The sequence below is a fragment of the Archocentrus centrarchus genome, chromosome 3 (assembly GCF_007364275.1).
Source record: "Archocentrus centrarchus isolate MPI-CPG fArcCen1 chromosome 3, fArcCen1, whole genome shotgun sequence".
NCBI lineage: Eukaryota > Metazoa > Chordata > Actinopteri > Cichliformes > Cichlidae > Archocentrus > Archocentrus centrarchus.
Window position 1 is genome coordinate 12,987,183 of NC_044348.1, and position 21,873 is coordinate 13,009,055.

Sequence of the window (21,873 nt, forward strand, 5' to 3'; positions counted from 1 at the left end):
TAAACTGACACAAAAACATTTCTTTTCTTAAAATTGTATTACATTAAACAGATGACCTTAACATAAACTTATAGTTACTGTACTGTTACCTTATCTGTGCTTCTTTGTTTTTGAACATTGGGAATATCATTCAAAAAAAAACTCAAAGTGTGAAAGTGTGAATTTTTTAACAGCAGCATTCAATGTGTTGGTGTTGTAACATTGTATTTCTGCAACAGCAGCTAGCATCTCCAAATTTGATAGATTCAGTTCACCATTCACAGAACATCAAAGCCAAGATCCACATGCAGGCCGGGAAAAGGGGAAAAAAGACAAAGTCCAAAAACTGGATGAAGACTTTATGCATTTCATCCTCCTTCCTAGCTTCTTAATTTGTTTCTCACTCCTTTTTACCCTCACACCTACTCCGTGTGTCACACAGCACCTTTTTCTCTTAACAGTTTAAATGTAGCGCTCCATCTTTGACTTACTAACAGTGGGCTGATCTCTTGTCACCTTCACGTGGATATTTCTGTGTCTCACTTTTTCTACATCTTCTGGGATTTGACTGTCTGGTCAGCTGGGAAACAGGTGGCTGCTAACTGAAATTTCTTACTGAGATGCTCTTTGCAGACTTTGGGTGGACTAAAAATGTTTTTCCAAAGATTAGCCAGAATTGCTTTGGACTGAAGAAGAAAATGTCTTTAAAAAAAACACCCAGTTTGCTCTTTGTAGTTGATGACTGAGTTTGGAAGATGAAGACTGGGAATAAAACTAAGTTAATAGGGGAGACTGACAAGCCAAAAGGAAGGGGAGCCAAAGGAGAGATGGGTAAAGAAATGTGAAATTTAAGAAGCAGAGAATGTGTGGGAGTTTAGATCAATAGGTTCTCAGCTGGCCAAAGGTGTCTTCTCTAGAGTTAACGGGTGCTGTGTAGTGTGATTGGCAGCTCGATAGGGAAGCTGTCACCTAAGTGTTCGCTCTTTCCACTCACCTTCACAAACATCTCTGAGCACATTGATCCCTTCTTGCTTTTTTTTATCCTCCTTTTGTGTTCTACAATACAGTCTGTCTGCTGTCCAGAGCTAAAAAGCGACTTCAGCTCGAGCCAGCAAGGCTTTAAGAGCATTTGTTGTTCCATTTAATGTACACATGTGTATACAGCAAGTCATGGGAAGCAGTGAGAAAAGAGATGGACTGAAAGTGTTGCTGGAGATTTGTGTTTAGTTGATACTAACAAACAAAGCCCAGTACGCCTCCAAGAGTAATTTATGAATACATAAATTAGTAAAAACTCATGGGAAGAGAGAGAAGCTTAAGCATTAGCTGTTTCTGAATTTTTCATTTCACTAATACGAAGTTTGGCTGTACTGTTGAAAGCAGTGTGGATAAAACTGTGCTTGGAGGCTGACTATTAGCCCCACAGAGGTTAAATTATTTAATTACATAACTGAAGAGACTGTGTGAAAGGTGTTTATTAGGGCAACTTGCATGAGGTCCCAGCAGCTTTTCAGAAATACAAAGACGGATTTTTTTTAACGAGTTGTTTAAACGTTGTTCTTGTGTAACTAAACGCAAACACACAAACTAGTCAACTGCTAGCTGACCCAATCACTGGCCTTTTTTTTTTTTTTTTTTTGTACATGCTGAATTGTTCACACGTCTGAGTCTGTGGATTATTATTCGTTTAGCGTGTGTTTGTACTGGAGAGGTGGTAGCAAACTAGATCAAATTGTTTGTGTTTCCAGTTCGCTGTAAACTCTTACTATACTCAAAGCTACCACTAAGGAATTATAGGCTATTACATTTTTCTGGATATGTTATTTTTTTTCTGGTATTTTCTTTATAGTTTCTCCTGGGCTTGTGCTTGTAAGAAAATGTATAACAACATCAATTTGATCTGCCACTCAGGAGGGGAAACAGCTTCCCACACTGTGTACAGTGACCTCAACTGAGGATACTGTTGGGTGGTGGAAGGAGTACTTCCATAAGCTCCTCAATCTCGCTGACACACCTTCTGGGACTGGGGAGGAGGGAGATGACTCGCCATCACTCGGTGTAAGGTTGCCGAGGCAGTTAAAAAAAAAAACATCTGGTGGCTGAGCCCCTGGGATGAATGAGATTCTCCCTGAGTTTCTTAAGGCTCTGGATGTTGTGGGTCTGTCCTGATTGGCATGCTGGAAAAGGGTGGAGTACCCACTCCGGGTTAGGAATAAGTTGCTGCCCCAAGTGGAAGAGGGTCTCATTCATGAGTGAGGGAACAATAGAGTGGGAGATTGACAGATGGATTGGTGTGGTGTCCATACACTGAAAATGAAGTTGTCGGTTTAAAGCTCGATCTACGTTCCTACCCTCACCTGTGGTCACAAGCTCTGGGTAGTCAGCAAAAGAATTACATCTTGGATGCAAGCAGTGGAGATGAAGGGTGTATGGGCTTAGAGACTGGATGAGGAGCTCAGTTATCTGGGAGGGACTCAGTTGAGGCTCCACAAAAGGAAAGTAGCCAGTCTGACAAGGATGCCTCCTGGATATCTCATAGGTGAGGCATTTCAGGCATATCCAAATGGGAGGAGGCTCAGGACACACTGGAAAGATTGTATCTCTCAGCTGGTTTGGGAATACCTTGGTGTTCCCCAGGAGGGATGGATGGATGGATCTATTCATCTATTATATTAATATGTTTTTACTAGTAATGGCTTTGACCTACCATATAGAGAGCTGAGCATTTAATTAAATAGGTCTTTTTTCCAAGGTGATTTTTGGGGAGCTGAAACATTTTTTTTCACAAGAGTGGATTACTTGGAGATTTTCCAAGTCTGCCATCAGCCTCAGCCCTCAATCAGCAGCTAAACAGTTATTGTAGAACCATCAGTTTTTTGAGGCAGGCTGTCTTTCATGATGGTCTTGTTATGTTACTGCCTCTCCCTCTATTAAAGTCTGATCTTCATTTGGTAATGTTCATGTACTACATTATTGGGAAATAACTTGATATTAATGAGAGTCTTACTTTTAATGTGAGGCAAATGGCTCATACTTGTATTATGATGCAAAACTTTTTTTTATATACATATCAGCATCAAACAGAATCTCGTTTGACCAAGCATGAGTGTTAGGACACATTTAATTTTGTGTGTGTGTGTGTGTGTGTGTGTGTGTGTGTGTGTGTGTGTGTGTGTGTGTGTGTGTGTGTGTGTGTGTGTGTGTGTGTGTGCGTGCGTGCGTGTGTGTGTGTGTGCGCGCGCGCGCAACCAAGAGAGATGTAACCTCAGCTTTAAAGGTGAGCTTTAGGTCTGCAGGGGAAATTCTCAGCAGTCAGACAAACAGGAGTGTGGCTCATATCCTGCAGAGCCTTCACTAGTCATTTGTGCATTGGTCTTTTGCTTCCAGCTGTTCTCTCCTCTTCTCTGCCTCCATCTCTCTCTTTGCGTTCCCAATGTCATATTTCACCCCAAGTCACATTGTGTCCTCCTAACTCCAATGTCAGAACTCCCTATGGGACTCATCCAACACATCCCGCTTCCCCCACCCCACCCCCCGCGCTTTGTTCAAACAGCCATCCCTGTAACTTTACATTTGAGATGTCAACACATGTTGGCAATTGTTTTATTAATACCAGTTGCAGGTAAATAAACAGCATATTATGTGAACCACTAACATCTTGATTCCTTTTCTTTCTTGTTCGTTTATCTGTTCTGGGAAAAGGCGAAGAGACGAGAGTTGGTATGATTCCAAAGTACCAAAGGCAAAAGTGTGTCTTTGGTTTGATTCATTGCAGTGCGGATGCATGTAAACAGCAGTTCAAATTCCTTGATGAACATGGTAGATCTGAGACAGGACATCAGTCCTCAACTTCAGCCTATTATCTGCTTTGGGAAAAGTAGTGCAGCCGGGAATATAATCAGTAACATTAACATAAAGCAATTCAAGCTCTTTTAATTGCATTATATTAAACAAATTAGATCACTCATCCAAGTGCAAAGTGCTTTCTTGTATGATATTAATTACTAAAAAAGGAGCTGTGACAAAAGTTAAGGATGATAAATAATGTCAGAGCTGAGATTTCGGTGCTTGGCTGTCTCTTATTTATCCTCATTAAGACTTCCATCTAGGCATTGGGGCTTTAATGTGGAACATTAATATTCATATATGCTAAGTGTTTACAGTCACTCTCTGAAGAGGCATGACACATTTAGACCTGTCTCATCTTTTGCAGATAAGGCTCTCCTCTCCACGGTGATGGAGGGCACTTAGTTTTGACCCACAGTGTAAGAGTTTAGGTTGTGCTGAATGGGTTGAAAGACTCTGACTCCACTTGTACCTTCCCACAGAGGAGAAGCATCTCCTCTTCAGCCTCATGTTCGGTACTTCAGTGATGCTCATGTAGAGGCATGTGTAAACACTCCATGTCTGTCAAATAACATCTCTAAAAAATTTCAGAAGGAAAAACACTTTTGAGCTTTGGAGTAATTTTTGAAATTATTTATTATGTTTTTTTTTTTTTTTTAAAGTTTGTATCGCCATACCTAGGTGCATTCAGAATTTATATGCAGAGGACTGGACTACGGTGTAGCTCGAGGACACTTAATTAAAATTAATCAAATGTATCACCTACAGAGCAGCCTGTCTGGATTGGTGCTGGTAAATAGTGAAGATGGTACCAGCAGGTCAAAGAGAGGGCAGCTAAAGATGTCACCTTTACATCATGTTGAATTTACCACTATGAGGACATCGAGGTGACTTTGAATTTATGTATTTAAATCACCTTAAACATCCCACTTGAACCTGATTTTACATCAGTTACAGAACTATCTATTCCATCAGTCCACTTCTGTATTTGTATGAAGCTAGAATTACTGCCACTGAACATAACTGTAAGTTACACCACCAATCTTAAGTTGAATTCTGCCATATCTGGTGTAGGAGTGGTAGGGGCTAGAAGATTAAAAGACCAGATATTTTCATGAACTTTATATGCTGTGAAGAAAAAAAAACACCACTTTAAATGATAAAATGTATTCATCCTAAAAAAAAAGTGTACTGGATCCCTCATTAGTATGAGGAAAGGTCATTTTTTTTGTTGTTAAGATAACAAAAATGAATGGATGGATTTTGTTTTTCCTGGTGGCTTTATTAAGTGCACCTGCTCATTAACACAAGTATCTAATCAGCCAACCACATGGCAGCAACTCCATGTATTTAGGCATGTAGACATGGTCAAGACGACGAGCAGGAGAATAGGGGAAAAAAGGGGATTTAAGTAACTCTGAATGTGCCATGGTTGTTGGTACCAGACAGGCCAGTTTGAATATTTCAGAAACTGCTCGTCTGCTGGGATTTTCCCACACAGCCTTCTCTAGGGTTTACAGAGAACGGTCTGAAAAGAGAAAATAGCCACTGAGTAGCAGTACTCTGGGTCAGAGGTTGGAGGAGAATAGGCAGGATGTTTCGAGCTGATGAGATGGGAACAGTAATTCAAATAACCATTTGTTACAGCCAAGGTGGTGGAACGGGAGATACAGTACCAGTCAAAAGTTTGGGGACACCTTCTCATTCAGTAGTTTTTCATTATTTAAAAATTGTCTGCATTGTAAATTAATTCTAAAGTATGAAAACAATGAAGAAATACATATGGAATTGTTTAGTAAACAAAAAAGTGTTAAACCAGAATGTTTATATTTTAAATTCTTCAAAGTAGGCACCTCTTGCTTAGATGACAGCTTTGCACATCTTGGCATTTTCTCAGTCACCTTTATGGGGTAGTCACCTGGAATGATTTTCAGTTAACAGCTGTGGTTTGTCAAGAGTTAATATCTTGAATTTCTTGCCCTCTTAATGTGTTTGAGATCATCAGTTGTGTTGTGAAGAGGTATTGTTGGTATACAGTGAAAAGCCCTATTTGGGTAATGTTCTAATCCATATTATGGCAAGAACTACTCAAGTAAATAAAGAAAAACGACAGTCCATCATTACTTTAAAAAGTGAAGGTCAGTCGATCCAAAAAATTTCAAGAACTTTGAAAGTATCCTAAAGAGCAGTCGCAAAGACCATCAAATGTTATGATGACACCGGCTCTCATCAGGACTTCCCCAGGAAGGAAGACCAAGAGTTTCCTCTGCTGCACAGGATAAGTTCATCAGAAACCGCAAGTTAACAGCACCCCAGATAAGAGCCCACCTAAATGTATCACAGAGTTCAAGTGAAACACACATCTCAACATCAGCTGTCTCTTCCTCTTAACAAGAGGAAGAGAATGGCTCAGGACAAGGAACGCAAAGAATGGACATTAGGCCAGTGGAAATCTGTCCTTTGGTCTGATGTGTCAAGATTTGAGATTTTTGGTTCCAAACTCCATGTCTTTGTAAGACACAGAAAAGGTGAGCGGATGGTTCCTACATGTGTAGTTCCCACCGTGAAGTACGAAGGAAGAAGTGTGATGGTATAGGGGTGCTTTGTTGGTGACACTGTTTATTCAAAATCCAAGGCACACTTAACCAGCATGGCTACCAAAGCATTCTGCAGCAACATGGCATCCCATCCCATCTGGTTTGCACTTAGTGGGACCATCATTTGTTTTTCAACAGGACAATGACCCCAAACACACCTCCAGGCTATGTAATGGCTATTTGACCAAGAAAAGGGTGATGGAGAGTTGCGCCAGATGACGTGGCCTCCACAATCACCTGATCTAAACCCAGTTGAGATGGTTTGGGATGAGTTGGACCACAGAGTGAAAGCAAAGCAGCCAACAAGTGCTCAGCCCCTCTGGGAACTCCTTCAAGACTGTTGGAAAACGATTTCTGGTGATTACCCCATGAAGCTGATTGAGAGAAAGCCAAGAATATGTTCCTTCATAGTATGGATGACTTCAGTATTAATTTACAGTCGTCGGGGGGTATTGTTAATGTCATATCTGACTTTGACCACAGAAGCCACTTGGTGTTGAGTAAAAACATGGAGGTGGAAAAGGGCATGATAGTTAACTCTAGTTTTGAAGTAACCCATGGCTGATCAGTTTAAATCAAATACTTGCTATGTAACAAGGAATTGTTGATGGCAATTATAGGCATGCTGGTTTTAGAGTAAGACTGAGCGACTGTGGGTCTGTTTGTCATTTTTTTTATCCCATATTCACAAAAGGCTTTATACTTTGAAGCACCCATTTGAGTTTGTGGATGTCTTTAATAGTCATTCATTCACTCATTCGTTCCACACCTACCCAAGACCGATAATGTACTTTTTATAGTGTACTTTTTCCTTTTGTAAAGTATTAAGTCCAAGCCAGAATGGGCTCAAATGTGAATGTGAACACATTTTCATTTTATACACTTTATAGGAAGTGAAATGCCAGCCACATCTCGAGGGTTGAGAGGGGTGTACACACAAACACGAGTGCATGGTACTTGGACCAAGGTCGCACTCAAACCTCACTGAATTACAAACATTTATTTCTGTCTATTCCCGTAGCAGCAGAAATCTGTTATGGGGCTAGAAGGTGCTGGCAAGCTAATAGATGACTTCTGTCACCTGCACAGAAGCTGTTTTTGTGAAATTTTAGTTGTCTCTCTCTTTCATTCCCGGCACCTCTAGCAGTGATGCTAGTGGCAGCAGGCTGAACTGTTTTTGCAATGCTGGCCTTTGTCATATGTCACATTCTGACCTTTTCTTTGGCAAGTTTTTGGTCTTGGAAAAGTAACATGTCTAGACTCAGTCTGTGTGCCATTGTGTAGCTTTGGATTGTTGTGTGGAAAAGGGTCCTTACACAAGTACATAAGGCACAGGTAACATTGATGAAGGAGATTAATAATTTAGAAAAAAAGTTTTAAAAATAGAAGATAGTTTTGAATCTTGTCACATTTTCTGAGTGTGGAGCCTCCGTTCTGCGTTCCTGTTAGCGGTGAGTGTTTGTTGAGTGGGTACTCAGCGAGAGAGGCAAACAGACAACAACCTTGTGCAGCCAGGAGAGCCTTACCTGTCCTCTCTGGATTAAATTCAAGCTCCAGCCTGAGTACACTGCATTAAGTTCAACTAAATGTTGAATTTGCTGAAAACTGAGTTAAATATACTGGCACACATTAGTATACACTTTGTGGTGCTGGTAAATGTCTACCTTCCCATTTATATAAAGCATTGTATTGCTGTTTAATGCTATATTCTAGTAAACCTCTAGCAAAAAGTACTGACAGCTAGATCTGCCAACGTTGTGCTGGTATTTTTAAATTCCCACAGTTATCTACAACTAAACTAGTTTTCCCTAACTCTTCCCACAAGGTTGGAAGCAAAGAATTCTCTAAAATATCTTGGTAAGGCATCAGTCACACAGGCCTAGAGAGGCCTGTTGACAACCATCTGGCACCCACCAGTCACAATATGTTATTAACCACTTGTAAGTGGTAGCCAGAGGTTTCTGCAAACTATCCTAAACTAAACTACAGGCAACCCCAGCAATCTGATTGTGAACAAAACAATTACACTGAGGTTTGTGGTGCAGTACCCTCTTTGCAACCAACTTCTAGCAACCACTTTGGAAGACAATGTGTTTTTCCCTAGTGACCAGAGGTTTCCAAGGGGTTGCCAACCAGTCTCTAGGCCCATGTGACTGAGGCCGAAGCCGAAGTAAAGAAGATTTCCTTTCACTAAAACTAAGGGGCCCAGGCCAACCCAAGAAATTAGCATTAAATAATTTGCTGATTAAAAGGTGTGGCTTAATACTTCTTAGACTTCTGCATTCCCATGAGTCTTTGCACTCACTCAAAAAAAACTGTTATACCTTTAAATACATACACTAGCTCGCTATTTTTCTCGAGTGGCATCAGCATTTGAAGAATTCATCTGTATTCACAGAGAATGGTTTACAGCACAAAAATGTTTTGTAAATTTACGTTCACTGATGAAAGTTGCTTTTATAATTTTTGAGTGAACTTTACAACTGTTGATCTCCCTCATTTCTCCTCTTTTTTTTTTTTTTTCCTCCAGTTTATTCATGATAATACGTTTGGTTTCCCGTGGCATCTATCAAGAACATCACTAACAAGGGTTTATTTTTTTTATTGTAAAGAAAATATCACAGCAAGAATGAATATGATTCATTTTAAGAAGAAAGGAGTCGCCTTCCAAAGGAAATTCCTACAAACACAATTTTTGCCTTACTGTAATAGTTGGAAGTAACACAGTCTCCTCATAATGCTAGTTTGAATTAACGGTTTGAAATAATTTAGTGTTTATTTTTGCTGTTTCTGTAAAAACCAACTAATATCATTTTCTGTTTTCTGAAAGACACTGGAAGTTTCCTCTGCCCTCCATCCTCAGTTAAATTCTTGATCTATTTTTATTTCTTTTTTTTCACACTGTGTGCCTTCACTTTCTTTAATGCCTCAGAATGAGATGAAAGCCCAGTGCAATTAGGCTTCTTATCGTTTTAATTAAGAAAGCCATTCGGCCATATCTGCCTCAGACGCCATAACACATAATGGCGGAGAGTCTCTGATGCCTGAAGTAGTGATTGTGTGCGTGTGCGTGTGTGTGTGTATGCATGTGTTCTGTGAGTACATACAGTATGCGTGTGTGTATATTTGTGTGTAAATGTACGTCCTAGTAACATAGTTCCCAACAATCTCTCTCCCGCCCTTCTTTCCTCTTTTATCAGTCTGTGTTCTCCAATCGCTATTCCCACTTGTGCATCTCTCCAAACATGCTGTTCTATCCTTCGTTACTTCCTTCTCCTCAAAGAGACAAGGTCAAAGAGTCCTGTATAAGTACTTCAAACTCAATTCAACTATGTTGTCTGAGTGTTTCTTTTCAACCCTTTTGTCAGAGTTTGCTCTGTTAATGCTGTTTCTCTTCCTTGACGCTACAGCTTGATATACTGATTTTATTGTATTTTTATCTGTTTCAATTTGCACACACTTACGTACACACAAGACACACAAACGGCTTATCAGTGTGCATGTAAACTGCTCGTTTCCTCTTATCTATTTGCATAAAATGCGAGAGCTACATGGTTGTAACCAAATTATTCCTCCACTTTCTTCTTCTTTTGCCCCTCATCTTAAAGAGGGGAAACTGTAACTACTCTGACAGTGGTGTTAACACCCAACCAGCTCCTCAGCAGCCCCCCCCCCCCCCCCCCCCCCTTCTCTACTTTCTCCCCCTCTCGCTCCGTCCCCCCTTTCCTCCCTCCTGTTACCCTGGCCTATCAGTGCGGAGCAGTGGTCTGTGAAGAAATTCCCAATATCTAAATTTACACACTGTATCAATCTTGTTTAATAGACTGGAAAGCTTATAGCCGCCGTGGCAAGCCGGCAGAGAGGGCAGTGGTGATAAATTGTCGGTGTGCAGGCGACAGCCGCCCGTGATGTATAATGAAATATTTATGATTTATCCCAGCTAATAAACTGAAATGAAGTGCATGATGTATGGGAACAGATGGGCCCTCTATTGATGCTGAGGTGGAGAGGCAAGGGGGTGGGGGGAAGAGGAGACAGGAAGAGAGGTGGAGAGAAGGAAACAGGAGATGTGATGAGAGATGCTTGAGAGGTAGTTAGGGAAAAAAATGAAGCATAAAAATAGACTTGAAAACATAAGAAAACATAGTTTGTTTGTGTTTGTCTGACACTGGAGCTGGAGAAGCTGAAAACATGGACATATAGGTGAGACAGATGGAGGGATATGGGGTTAGAGTATGGAACAAATGAGACTAAATGATGGAATAGAGGACAGGTGGAAGATGGCAGTAAAAACAGACCACCATCAAAATGTAATCCCTCTCCTACAATGCTTCATGTTGATTCCAGGTGAGGCAGGTGCAGTTGTTTTCTTTTACTGACTCCATATTTTTCAGGCGTGGAGTCTTCAAACACATGCGGCTTTGCCTTAAATGTTCCTAACAGAGCAGTGCTCTGGATTTTTGAAATACTGAGGTGTGCTGTGTAAAGCTTACCAGTGAAATCACGTACCTTGGAATTGTTCAACATTTTGGGAAATACAGTTATTCACTTTTTTTATTGAGAGGTAAACCGCTGACAGTCTCTAATCAATATGAAGATACTGCCAACAACCAGTTAGCCATTCTGCCGGTTCTTGTTCAACTAACATGTCTGTGTTTAAAAATAAGGTTTTCATGGTATGCAAGTGTTAACCATAACTTTGATGTTTAAAAAAAGAATACCAATATGTGAATAATACACATGTAATAACATCATATGTAATTCAGCAAAGTTATCTGGTGGTATGGCACCTTAAAGATGGGTGTATACTGACTTACAGATGCTGTGGACACTATGGACTAGTAGCCTGTTGTCCTTTTTGTCAAGTCTCAGGTGCGGAGTCTACCTGAAGGGCACATATGCAGGTGGTATATGATAGTACAGTACCTCATAAATGAGTCTGCACAGAAAGGTGACACAAGAAAGTTCCCGCTGAGACTCTGTGGGGCACGCTGTCCTTGCATGCTTGGGGAAGCGAAAACTATAACACTGCAAGCATTTGCAGACAAGTCGGTGTGTTCAGTGCAAACTCCTGGCAACCACAGCAGCCTGCTAGCAACCAAAGCAATCACAAGGAGGTTTCTAGTGCAGCATTGCATATCGCTTTGGCCCTTTTTCCACCGGCACCGGCACCAGGGTGCCAATGCCAAGTGCTTGAACCATTCAGCGTTTTTTTTCACCGCAAACTCACAGTGCTCGGCTGAAAAACGGGTTCAGCTCCAGCACTGCAAGCTACCTGGTCTACAACCAAGAACGTGTGATGCAAGCAGCAGAAAGGCATGACTCTGCCATCTCTACCACTGTTTCACTGCAAGGTGAGAAAAGCGATACCATTTTCATGGCCGTGAATTAGGTTGGGCGCTGAGGCTGAACATGCTGCTTTGTATCAGTTCATATCACAGATAAAGGGACGCGAAGTGCGTACTTGTCGTCTTGCTCGTAATCGCTGTCTGTGTATACCTTGTGCCGCACACAGGTGCTGCAGTAGTTTTGTTTGGATTGTAAAATATGTTCGCAGCACAAGAAATAAAGTTTGCAAAAGGGGAGCGTGTTCTGCCATGTTTATACCATTCAGCTTCCATTTCCAGACGAGGAACTGCCCACACTCATACATAAAGGATCAGCTCACAAAGCGCAGTGGAAGCACAGTCGCTGGTTCATTGGAACCAGCGCTGGCATGAACACCGGCACCTCATCAGTCAAAACGTGGTATGAGTGGCCAAGTTCACCTAGCAACTGCCACCAACCTCCAGCAATAACTTGCCAACTTGCAGGGAATACACATTTTTCCTGAACAGTGCCGGTGGGTGGGGGGGGTTTCACTGACTCATCTCTAGGCATACGTGGCTGAGGTTTTAGCAATCAATTTTGCAACGACTGCCAGCAACCATTTGCCAACCAGTCAGAAATTGCAGATTTTTCCCTACTAACTCCAGTGGTCACCAGGGGTTGACTAATCGCTCTCTAGCCCTGTGTGAACCTTAAACACATGATAATTTAAAGATTTCAATGGCTATCACAATAATATCCATAATAATATGGCCATAATAATCATGTAATGAAAATCTGAGCTCATGACAGTCTTAGTCCAAAATACCAAAATCTGTCTACAAGCACCTAAAAGCTCACTAATTTTTGCTTGAACAAAAAGCCAAGATTAAAATCAAGAGGCTGCATTTTTACATTTACAGAGAGGACTGTTTCTTGGCAGAAAGCAGTAATTTCCTGGAGTTTCTGTTTGCCTAGCAACTTTACAGTGACAATTTTTATACCCATATTGAGCCAGAAGGGGACAAATTACCCTGCTTTATTTTGAAGCAGGCAAATGAAGAGCTCAGAATTATGATTTTAAAAAATGTTATTTGCTGAACCAAAACAGCAGAAATACTTTTACTTCATTATGAGATATATATGAGCAGTGTGGAAGTCAATAGTGTGTTTAATGGAGGGCTGAGTGTAAATAGCTCTTTGTGTCTTGTATCGAAGAGCAAATCAAACAGGCACACGAGGGATGGCCCTAAAAGAGGCAAGGAACACAAGGAGAGAAAAAGAAGTGGCCCAGATGGTAGTCCTTTATGCACTTTGCACTCTGCTCAGCTCAGCTCAGATGTGGTTTGTGCAAACAAGGCTCACAACTCCACCTACCAAGTACCAAGAAGGGAAAAACACAGCTGAGCAAGACAAAGATTAGAAGACTGGAAAAGTTGTCACAAGAAGCATGTGAAAAAGCATCAGATTTGCATTCTTTGTTCTTTAACATCAGAGCTGGCTTTAAGGCTTAAAGGTTTACTGTGCATATTTGAATTGCCGCTGACCTTCATCACAGTGTCTCACGCACTCACACATTTAAGTTCATTCTCTCTGTATCACCTCCCAGTACTGCAAAAGGACATCTTCCTGATCCTTATTTTCTAGCTTTCTCTCCTTCCCTCCTCTGTCCATTTTTCTCTCCCGCATCTCTCCCCACTCATCCATACTGACCCATTTCCTCAGTTTGTCATCCCCGGGTGCAGCTGCGCCCCTCATCCCACATACTGTACTCACCTCCCCCCACACCTGCCCCCCAGAAACTTATGTGTGAGTGTGTGTGGGTTTGTGGAGGATGTATGCCTGGAGGATGGGGTAACTTAAACACTCATCCATCCACTGCACTCTGACTTTCTGTGTCTCAAACACACATGTTTGCTGACACACATACATACAAGTTTACGCGCTTTAAATTTGCTTTTTTTAGTCATTAAAAGGATGTTACTTACATTTTTTTTATTTAGTTAATTATCAGCCTATCCCAGCTTTTTTTTTTTAGTTATTTAGAGTGAATTGACTGTCCCCTTATGTGAACAGCACGATAATAAGCTGATGATTATATATATTTAATGTAAGTTGCTCTAAATAAATACTTTTGCATGTGATCATTTTAGAAATGACGTTCCAGAAAAATATGACAGGAATTTTCCTTGTATTTGTATTCTAGGAGACACAGCAGTGTATAAAGATGGCGTATATTGGATCATGGGTCGCACCAGTGTTGACATCATCAAGAGTGGTGGCTACAAGATCAGCGCACTCGAAGTTGAGCGTCACCTTCTGGCTCATCCAGACATCATGGGTAAGAGTTTCAGGTAGACTTTGTAAGTGGTAAAAAGTTTCATTGATAATATGGCATGCAGCATGTGAACAACAACATTAGGGCAACACTTTAAGACATGTATCTATTCTATATAGGTATATATTCACCTAGTTATGAGGCATTTAACATCATGTAAATAAAGCCAAGAGTCAGCATCTTAACCATTATGTCACACTTGATTTCCAGCAGCTGTGTGCTGAAGATAACTCATCAACAAATGGCTCGGTGTCTTTTAACTGACCTGCAAGACAAAAGAAAAGAATTAGCTGAATTTGACCAACAGCTTGTCTGATTTTTGTCATATTTAATCTTAGATGTCTCTGTGATCGGGGCCCCAGATGCCACATGGGGTCAAAAAGTCACTGCTGTGGTGCAGCTGAAGAAGGGGAAGAGTTTGACTTTGCCAGAATTGAAAACCTGGGCGAGGTAACTGTAAAGTTCAGCTAAACATCTTTCTGTGCTGTTTTTGCTAGTTTTACAATGAATTCTGTCTCTTGTTATGTGCATACCAACCAGTGGCTCAGTAGTGTAGTGGTTTACACATTTACATAGCAAGTGAAAGATCCTTGGTTTGATCCCGAAAGGAGACACAGATCCCTTTGGGGGTGCATCAGGAAGGAAATGCAGAGTAAACACTGCCAAATCAAACATGCAGAGCTACCTGATGTGGGAGTAAGCAAATAAGGGAGCAGCCAAATGTATGCATTATGTGAATCCATCCTTCCATTCTCTTACCTGCTATCCCATTCAGGGTCACAGGGTGGACCGGACCCTTTGCCAGCTATCATAGGGTGAATGTCGCTATTTGTATACCTGCTTTCCAACCATTTCTAAAGTGATGCCAAAGTTTTATCTTGATATGCAATGTTGACAGGTTACATATATTGACAGGCTCCAGTTTATTTTACAGAAATCTGAGGGGTATACTATGAAGAAGTTCAACACAGCCAGGCTTTCTTTGCCTTAGCTGGCTCAACAAAACAAAAAACCCCAGTTGAAGATAACGGGTGGTTATCAACTTTCTTATCAACCTGCTCTGATCAGAAACAAGATCAGATGATGGTTCTTGATTTTTAATCACCATTTTAAGAACATAGCAAAATGGACCCTATCCTGCCATACAGCAAGATGCAGTGTACACCCTGGACAGGTCGCCAGTCTGTCGCAGGGCTAACACAGAGAGCCAGACAACCATTCACATTCACATTCACACCTATGGGCAATTTAGAATCACCAGTTAACCTAACTTTACTAACTGCATGTGTTTGGACTGTGGGAGGAAGCCAGAGTACCCAGAGAAGAACCCATGCAGACATGGGGAGCACATGCAAACTCCACGCAGAAAGGCCCCAGCCAGATGGTGGATTTGAACCCAGGACCTTCTTGCTGTCAGCCAACAGTGCTAACCACCACGCCAACATAAAAAAATATAACAGTGAAATGCAACACTGCTGCAGAAAGGACAAAGATTAATGCTGCAGAAAATTGATAATCTGATTTAGCGCACAGCACAGTGAAATAAACATTTTAATTCAAGTTAATTATTTTATCACTGAATGTGCTCTCGGTGCTGCTGTTATTTTCTAAGGTGAGGGCTGCATGTTAGAGCTGTGAAACTTTAAACTGGATACATTTAAACATTAAATGTTACTGTCTCACAGCCTAATAAGGAGACGTGGAAATCACTTTAGTTTATCGGCAGATTAAAGTGAAATTAATTTCTTTGATTGAACAGGTATTTGTGTGTGTTCTGCGTTCTAGTAGCTGTAAATCCAGCAATGCAATACTAGTCTGTATTGCATTGCTGGTTAGATTAGCAGATTAGAAGATAGCATAGAAACATTTATACATTTTCTGAATAATATGCACGCACTCCTGTGCCAATGTGAGGCATGGTTTGCACTTCATTCAGTGGTTTTAGTAGTAAGATACGGCTTAACTTTGTGCACATATAAAATGCATTCCCCCAGCAGAATTTCTATCGTGCTTAAAACATGTTCTAAATAAACGAATCAGTGAAAACGTGACACTTCCAGGCGAGTTCAAAACTCTGAACATAACCTGCTCCCAACCAGGTTACTGTATGTGTTCAGCATAAGTTACCATGGTGATTTAGCCGGGTAAAATGAGAGCCACTTCTGTGACACATGATTTAAAGCTCACTGCTTTTCATTGTCTAAGGCTATGTTGATATTGACATCAACACTGCATGAAAATGCATGCTGTTTTTTTATTTAGCCAAATAGATGGACTGTCAGAAAAGTTTAACCTGCCTCTACTTTTGCACCAGTGCACCAGATAAACACCTGCACATCCAGGTAGAAGAAGACTTTACTGTTACATGGATGTTGCACTGTGAATATTGCAATTGTACAGGTTACTTTGCACTTGTCAAGGCTGAGGTATTCAGGGTGATTCTTTTTCTGTTTTTCTTAGATCATTTTAAATCAGTGGGAAATGTTTTGGTGTCTGGTAGAGCAAAAAAAAATTATGTTCTGTTTTATTTATATATATATAGCACCAGTTCACGGTAACGGTTCAGTCTCAAGGTGCTTATATTGTAACATAAAGACACTGCAATATTACAAAGAGAACCCCAGTTACAAAAAAATTAACATGGCCATATTGCTTTAAACTAGTGTTTCCTAAAAAAAAAAAAAAAAAAAAAAATACTTTAAACAGTGGGGCCTTGATTTTTTTTTTTTTTTTTTTACGGCAAAGTGTTGTTTTGGACAAAACAGGGATGTAACACCACTAACCACTGGACCACCTGCCACCTTTGAAAGTGCTTTGCAGCCCAGGGGGACTCCAAGCTCATACCACCAGTGGAGACTGTGACCTGAATAACTTACAACTAATCCATCATCCAGAATCCACAAAAACAAACCCCCCAAAAAGAGCATCATATCCCATTACTATTAAAGGACCCTGTTTTATTAAATCTTATTAAACTGATTCAAAAGGACAATCATCACAGTTCTTTGTCAGCTCTACTCAGTGTTGGGGAAACTAGTTTGAATCCAAGGTTTCACAAATAAACTATTACTTCATGCTAGAAGTAGTTGAACTAGAATAAAACTACTCAATGAAGTAATCTAGTTTCATGAAGCTGCTTTTAAGAAGTCATTCAAATAGCAAAATTATACAAAATCTAAAGCAAAAAAGTCACATTGTAGCAAAAAGAAAGTTAATCGCAGTGCCTTTGCAGTAGATGAACAAACAGTGGGTGGGGCTTATAAAAGGGGGCAATTACAGTAGAAAATCAATGGTAAAATTTAAAAATCCTCCCTTTAAATACACAAAAAAGGCAAAAAAGTAATTAAACTACTTTGTAAATATGATTATGTCTGAACTCCAAGCAAGCTCCTTAAAACAGTCATGGTAAAAAGAAAGTAAATCCTCCTGAATTCTAAGGTTTTATATATCAGGACATAATAAAAACTAATCTGATCCTCGGCAGGTAAATACAACCTCAGACTAACTATAACACGACATATCACACCGTGTCATTACTTGTTAAAAAAAAAAAAAAGGTAACCCAAAAACGAAATACACCCTTACTGTTTCCATTGGAACTAAAAGGGTAGCAGCCAGGTGCTGCTAATTAAATGCACTTGATTAACCTCTCATCAGCAAGTCTAACCACCGCTATAAAAGCTGAAGTTTTGGCAGTTTGCGGGTTTGGAGCATTCAGTTGTATGTTACAGTGCCACAATTTTCTGAGGAGTGGATGTCCCAGCAAATTCACCCCAACATCAGACCCTGCAATGCTCAGAGAAGCTGCAAAAAACAAAAACCCAAAAGCTACATCTCAGACGCTACAGGCCTCAGTTAGCATGTTAAATGTTCTAAAGTTCATGACAGCACAATTAGAAAAAGACTGAACAAGTATGGCACTGAGCCAGCCACTCCGCTGTATACTAAAAGTATTCTTGCAGCAGCACAATGATCCCAAGGAAAGCAAATCTACAACAGAATGGTTGAAAAAGAAACGAATCAATGTGCTGCAACGGTCCAGTCAAAGTCCAGACCTCAACTTGATTGAAATGCTGTGGTGGGAATTAAGAGAGAGCTGTGCATAAACAAATGCCCACAAACCTCAATGAACTGAAGCAATGTTGTAAAGAAGAGTGGGCAAGAATTCCTCCACAACAATGTGAGAGACTGATTAAGTCATACAGAAAGACATTGCTTCAAGTTATTGCTGCTAAACGTGGTTTTACAAGCTACTGAATCATGGATGTACTTTATGTTTCTTAAATAAATAATGACATGGTGTAATATGTCATGTGTTGTTCATCTGATATTGTAGTTACCTAATTTCAAGACCTAGTGAGGATCATTTTTTTATGTCTTGATATATATTGAAAGAGGATGTACTTTCTTTTTACCATGACTGTAGTTAAACTACTTGTTTAATTACATGTAGTTTATTTGACCTCGTGTAACCAAATGGAGGCTCCTAATTCAAACTCTCCAGGTCTCCGAGCATTTCAGCACACATACCCCCAGTGGCTGCCTTGAAGTCCCCAGATCAATAGCAAAAGGATGTGAGAGAAAGAGAGGCCAGAGATGGACTAATGAGGGAGATGAAAAAGAAGAAGATGTGGAGGAAGCAAACAAATGATTGTTGGCAGAGGACTTTGTCCTGCTAGCTAACAGTTTGTTTGTTTTTTTTCACCTCCCTTCCTAATGTCAGCAGAGTTTATTCTGTCTGCTGGATACAGTTTCTGGTGACATTCACCCTCCACAATGCAGTGACACAACAGTCCTTTTTTATCTCCTCCAGTCTGTTTTCATAAAAATCTGCTCTCACTCTTTTATACCCTTTTCTTCACTTTCCCACCATCTGTTTTTCTCCTCCACACTTTCTACAACCCACCAGTGTCATCTATTTACATCACTGAATTCTTTTAGAGTGCTGTGTTTGTGCGTGCGTGCGTGCGTGCGTGCGTGCGTGCGTGCGTGTGTGTGTGTGTGTGTGTGTGTCGGGGTCTGTGAGCTCCATATGGTGTATGGATGTTAGATCCTACTGCTATCGCCTGCTGGTCCAGTATGGTAGATTACAACCACTGCCTGTGACTCAGGTTAACAAACACATGTGCGCACACACACCCACACACACAAAGCAAGTGCACACAGTGTTTCCAGCCAGGGGTCCTCCCAGAAGACAGGCAGTACCAGCACACAGCCCTCTGCTGAGGCCAGGGTGTAGGGGAGAGAGAGAAAGAGATAAATGAGACATAAACAAGTAGATGGATGCTCACTCTTCAGTGCCCTGGCTTCAGCTGTCAGTCTGAATCTCTGTCTCACCCTCTCTGCCCACACTGCCTTGAACGCTCAGGCTTACGCGTGTGCACACCCGTGCACACAGACACACACAAACACGATGCCCTGGAGAAATTGGTGACACAAGCAAGCCCCCATTACAGAGACGTGTATGTATGCGCGTATAGTCACACTTCACTCACTGTGTCAGAGAGACGGAGACATCTGCTGAAAGGAGTGTTTGATGGCAGTCGTATGAGTCATTATGCACGCACGCACAACGGGAATGCACACAGGAACGCACATACATACGCACAAACAAACAAACTAGGTTAGAAGATAATAAAAAAGCTCCAGGCTTCAAGAGTTGACGTAACAACTAGGCACTCAAAACAGAAAAAATAAAAACACTTTTAATTATCATAGCCTTCTGTTTTTCCTTTTATTATTTGCTTTTTTTTTAAATCATCTTATAGTGATTATATTGTTTTTGAAGGGGGGATTGTCTGTGTCTGGAAGGCGAATTGGGGATATTAGGAAGAAGAAACCGCAGATTGTATGAAGGACGTTTCCTTATCTCGACTACTCCGCCACAGGGCTAGCCTTTGTTTTGCAATTGTTTGCTGTTTTTGTTTTCTTTTTTTGTTGTTGCGGACGTGTGCGCGTGCACATTTCGTATTAACAGTGGTGTTTATTGCAGGGAGCACATGGCGCCCTATACCATACCTGCAAGCCTGGTGCTGGTGGAGGCGATGCCAAGGAATCAGATGGGCAAGGTCAACAAGAAGGACCTCCTGCGACACTTCTTTCCATGACTGGAAAACTTTCACACCAGCATCCAGGTGCCTGGATAGAGAACTGCAGGTGTGCATCACTTCCTGACTGTTTCTGTCAATACAGACAGTTATATAGAGAGAAGGCAAAAAAGTGGATAAAGACCTCATGGAACATGAAATAACCTGTGAAGAGACTTAATCACAACTGTAACTGTAATTTATATATGTAAATGTAATACACTGAACACCAGTTATTCCAAGCATTGTTTTATTGGTGAACGTATAATGCTACAATCACACTAGGGAAACAGTGGGAGCCCACAGTACAACCAAATTTATTGTGCACAATGAACTTGTGATCTCATGGCCCTTAAAATGTTTGCTTTGAAGATGGGAGACAGGTCTCCAACTACTTGCAGTCAACAGCATTTTCAAAACAACTTCAGTGCATCAAGACGGTGATAAAATGGCAATAAGATGGACACAGTCTGCTATCTGTTTGCGATTGAACGGTGTGCAGTTGGCAGTTACTCAGATTGATTGCAATCTGTTGGTGGCCTGTCTGTATTCATAAACTAGACAGTGACTATTTGCAGACCTTTGCCAGTCTGAGAGTGATTTCAGTCAGTCCAAGGTGAGAACGCAATTTCTTGGAGACAGGTTGCCTGAAATTGCGTTATTACAAGTTATTGCAAGTTATTGCAAGTTAATTTTCCAAGAAAATGCCAAAAATTAGCCATACTAGCTTTTTTAAAAAGCAAGTATACTATAAATAGTATGTCTGTGTAGGTTTGCCTTTATCCAGGTCATGGTAATCCTAAGTGTTTACATCGAAGAGATTTCATTAGAACTTGAGGGAGCCTCTTGTCCTCAGGAACCAAAAAAAAGATCATTTGTCTTCTACTTAAGCACTTATACTAGAAACAAATTGCACTACTAAAAACACTTGAATTGTAAGTGTGCTGTCAAATGGTACTATCTTCCCACAAGGAAAGGTGTTTGGAGGAGCTTTTTACAGCTGAAAAAATGTGAATCAATTGCAAATGTTTATGTGACAGCAACAACGAAATAAATAAATAAAATACAATTTAAAATACTTTCAAGTGTTTTGCACCCAGCAAAACTGAGGAGTCTGCTCTTCAATCTGCATTAATGAGAGGGGAACAGCTAGTTTTGGTTTGCGTGCATCATGACCAGGATTTTCAACTGTTCCACTAAAATGCTCATACCCAGCAGTGCCTGTTGGCAAATGTACTCACATTGGAATACTCTGATGTTTGATTGGTGGAAATGGTGTGATCAGAGAATGACAATGACAGCTTTATGGTAGAGTGGTGTAACCAGAATTAAAGATCATGGTTAATTAAACCTGCACCAAACAAAATGAAAGCCAGTGCGGTGGTAGATTAGGAGAAAGATGATGAACACTGTTGGGCTGATTTAGTTTTATAAACACACTGATGCACTCAGAATAACAGACAGTTTTCATCTGAAAATTAAAAAGTTTGGAAAATTAAAATTACAAAATTGTTTTGGAGTTATTTTGTTTTTTGCCTTTTTTCCCAGTGTTACACTTGTTTTCCCTGCGCGTGTGTGTGTTGGTGTGTGTGTGCACACGCGCACATGCAGCTGTGGGCTACACAGGTGCAGGAGAGCTGAAGGCAGATTCTCTAGAAAGGCACAACACCACAGCTGATGCCCCGCACTCCATCTGACTAACCCTCTCACTCCGCTCGCT

The 21,873-nt window shown here is 40.8% G+C and overlaps 1 protein-coding gene across 1 annotated transcript in view; it reads left to right on the top strand.

Annotated features, from left to right (window-relative positions):
- Positions 1 to 21,609, top strand: part of acsf3 (acyl-CoA synthetase family member 3) — a 45,528-nt gene extending 23,919 nt beyond the window's left edge. Inside the window, exons 8-10 of the mRNA XM_030724617.1 lie at positions 13,936 to 14,070; positions 14,406 to 14,517; positions 20,060 to 21,609. Of these exons, the coding sequence (XP_030580477.1) occupies positions 13,936 to 14,070; positions 14,406 to 14,517; positions 20,060 to 20,174 (362 nt within the window). The 3' untranslated portion in view covers positions 20,175 to 21,609. The remainder of the gene's footprint in view (positions 1 to 13,935; positions 14,071 to 14,405; positions 14,518 to 20,059) is intronic.
- The last annotated feature ends 264 nt before the right edge of the window (positions 21,610 to 21,873 follow it).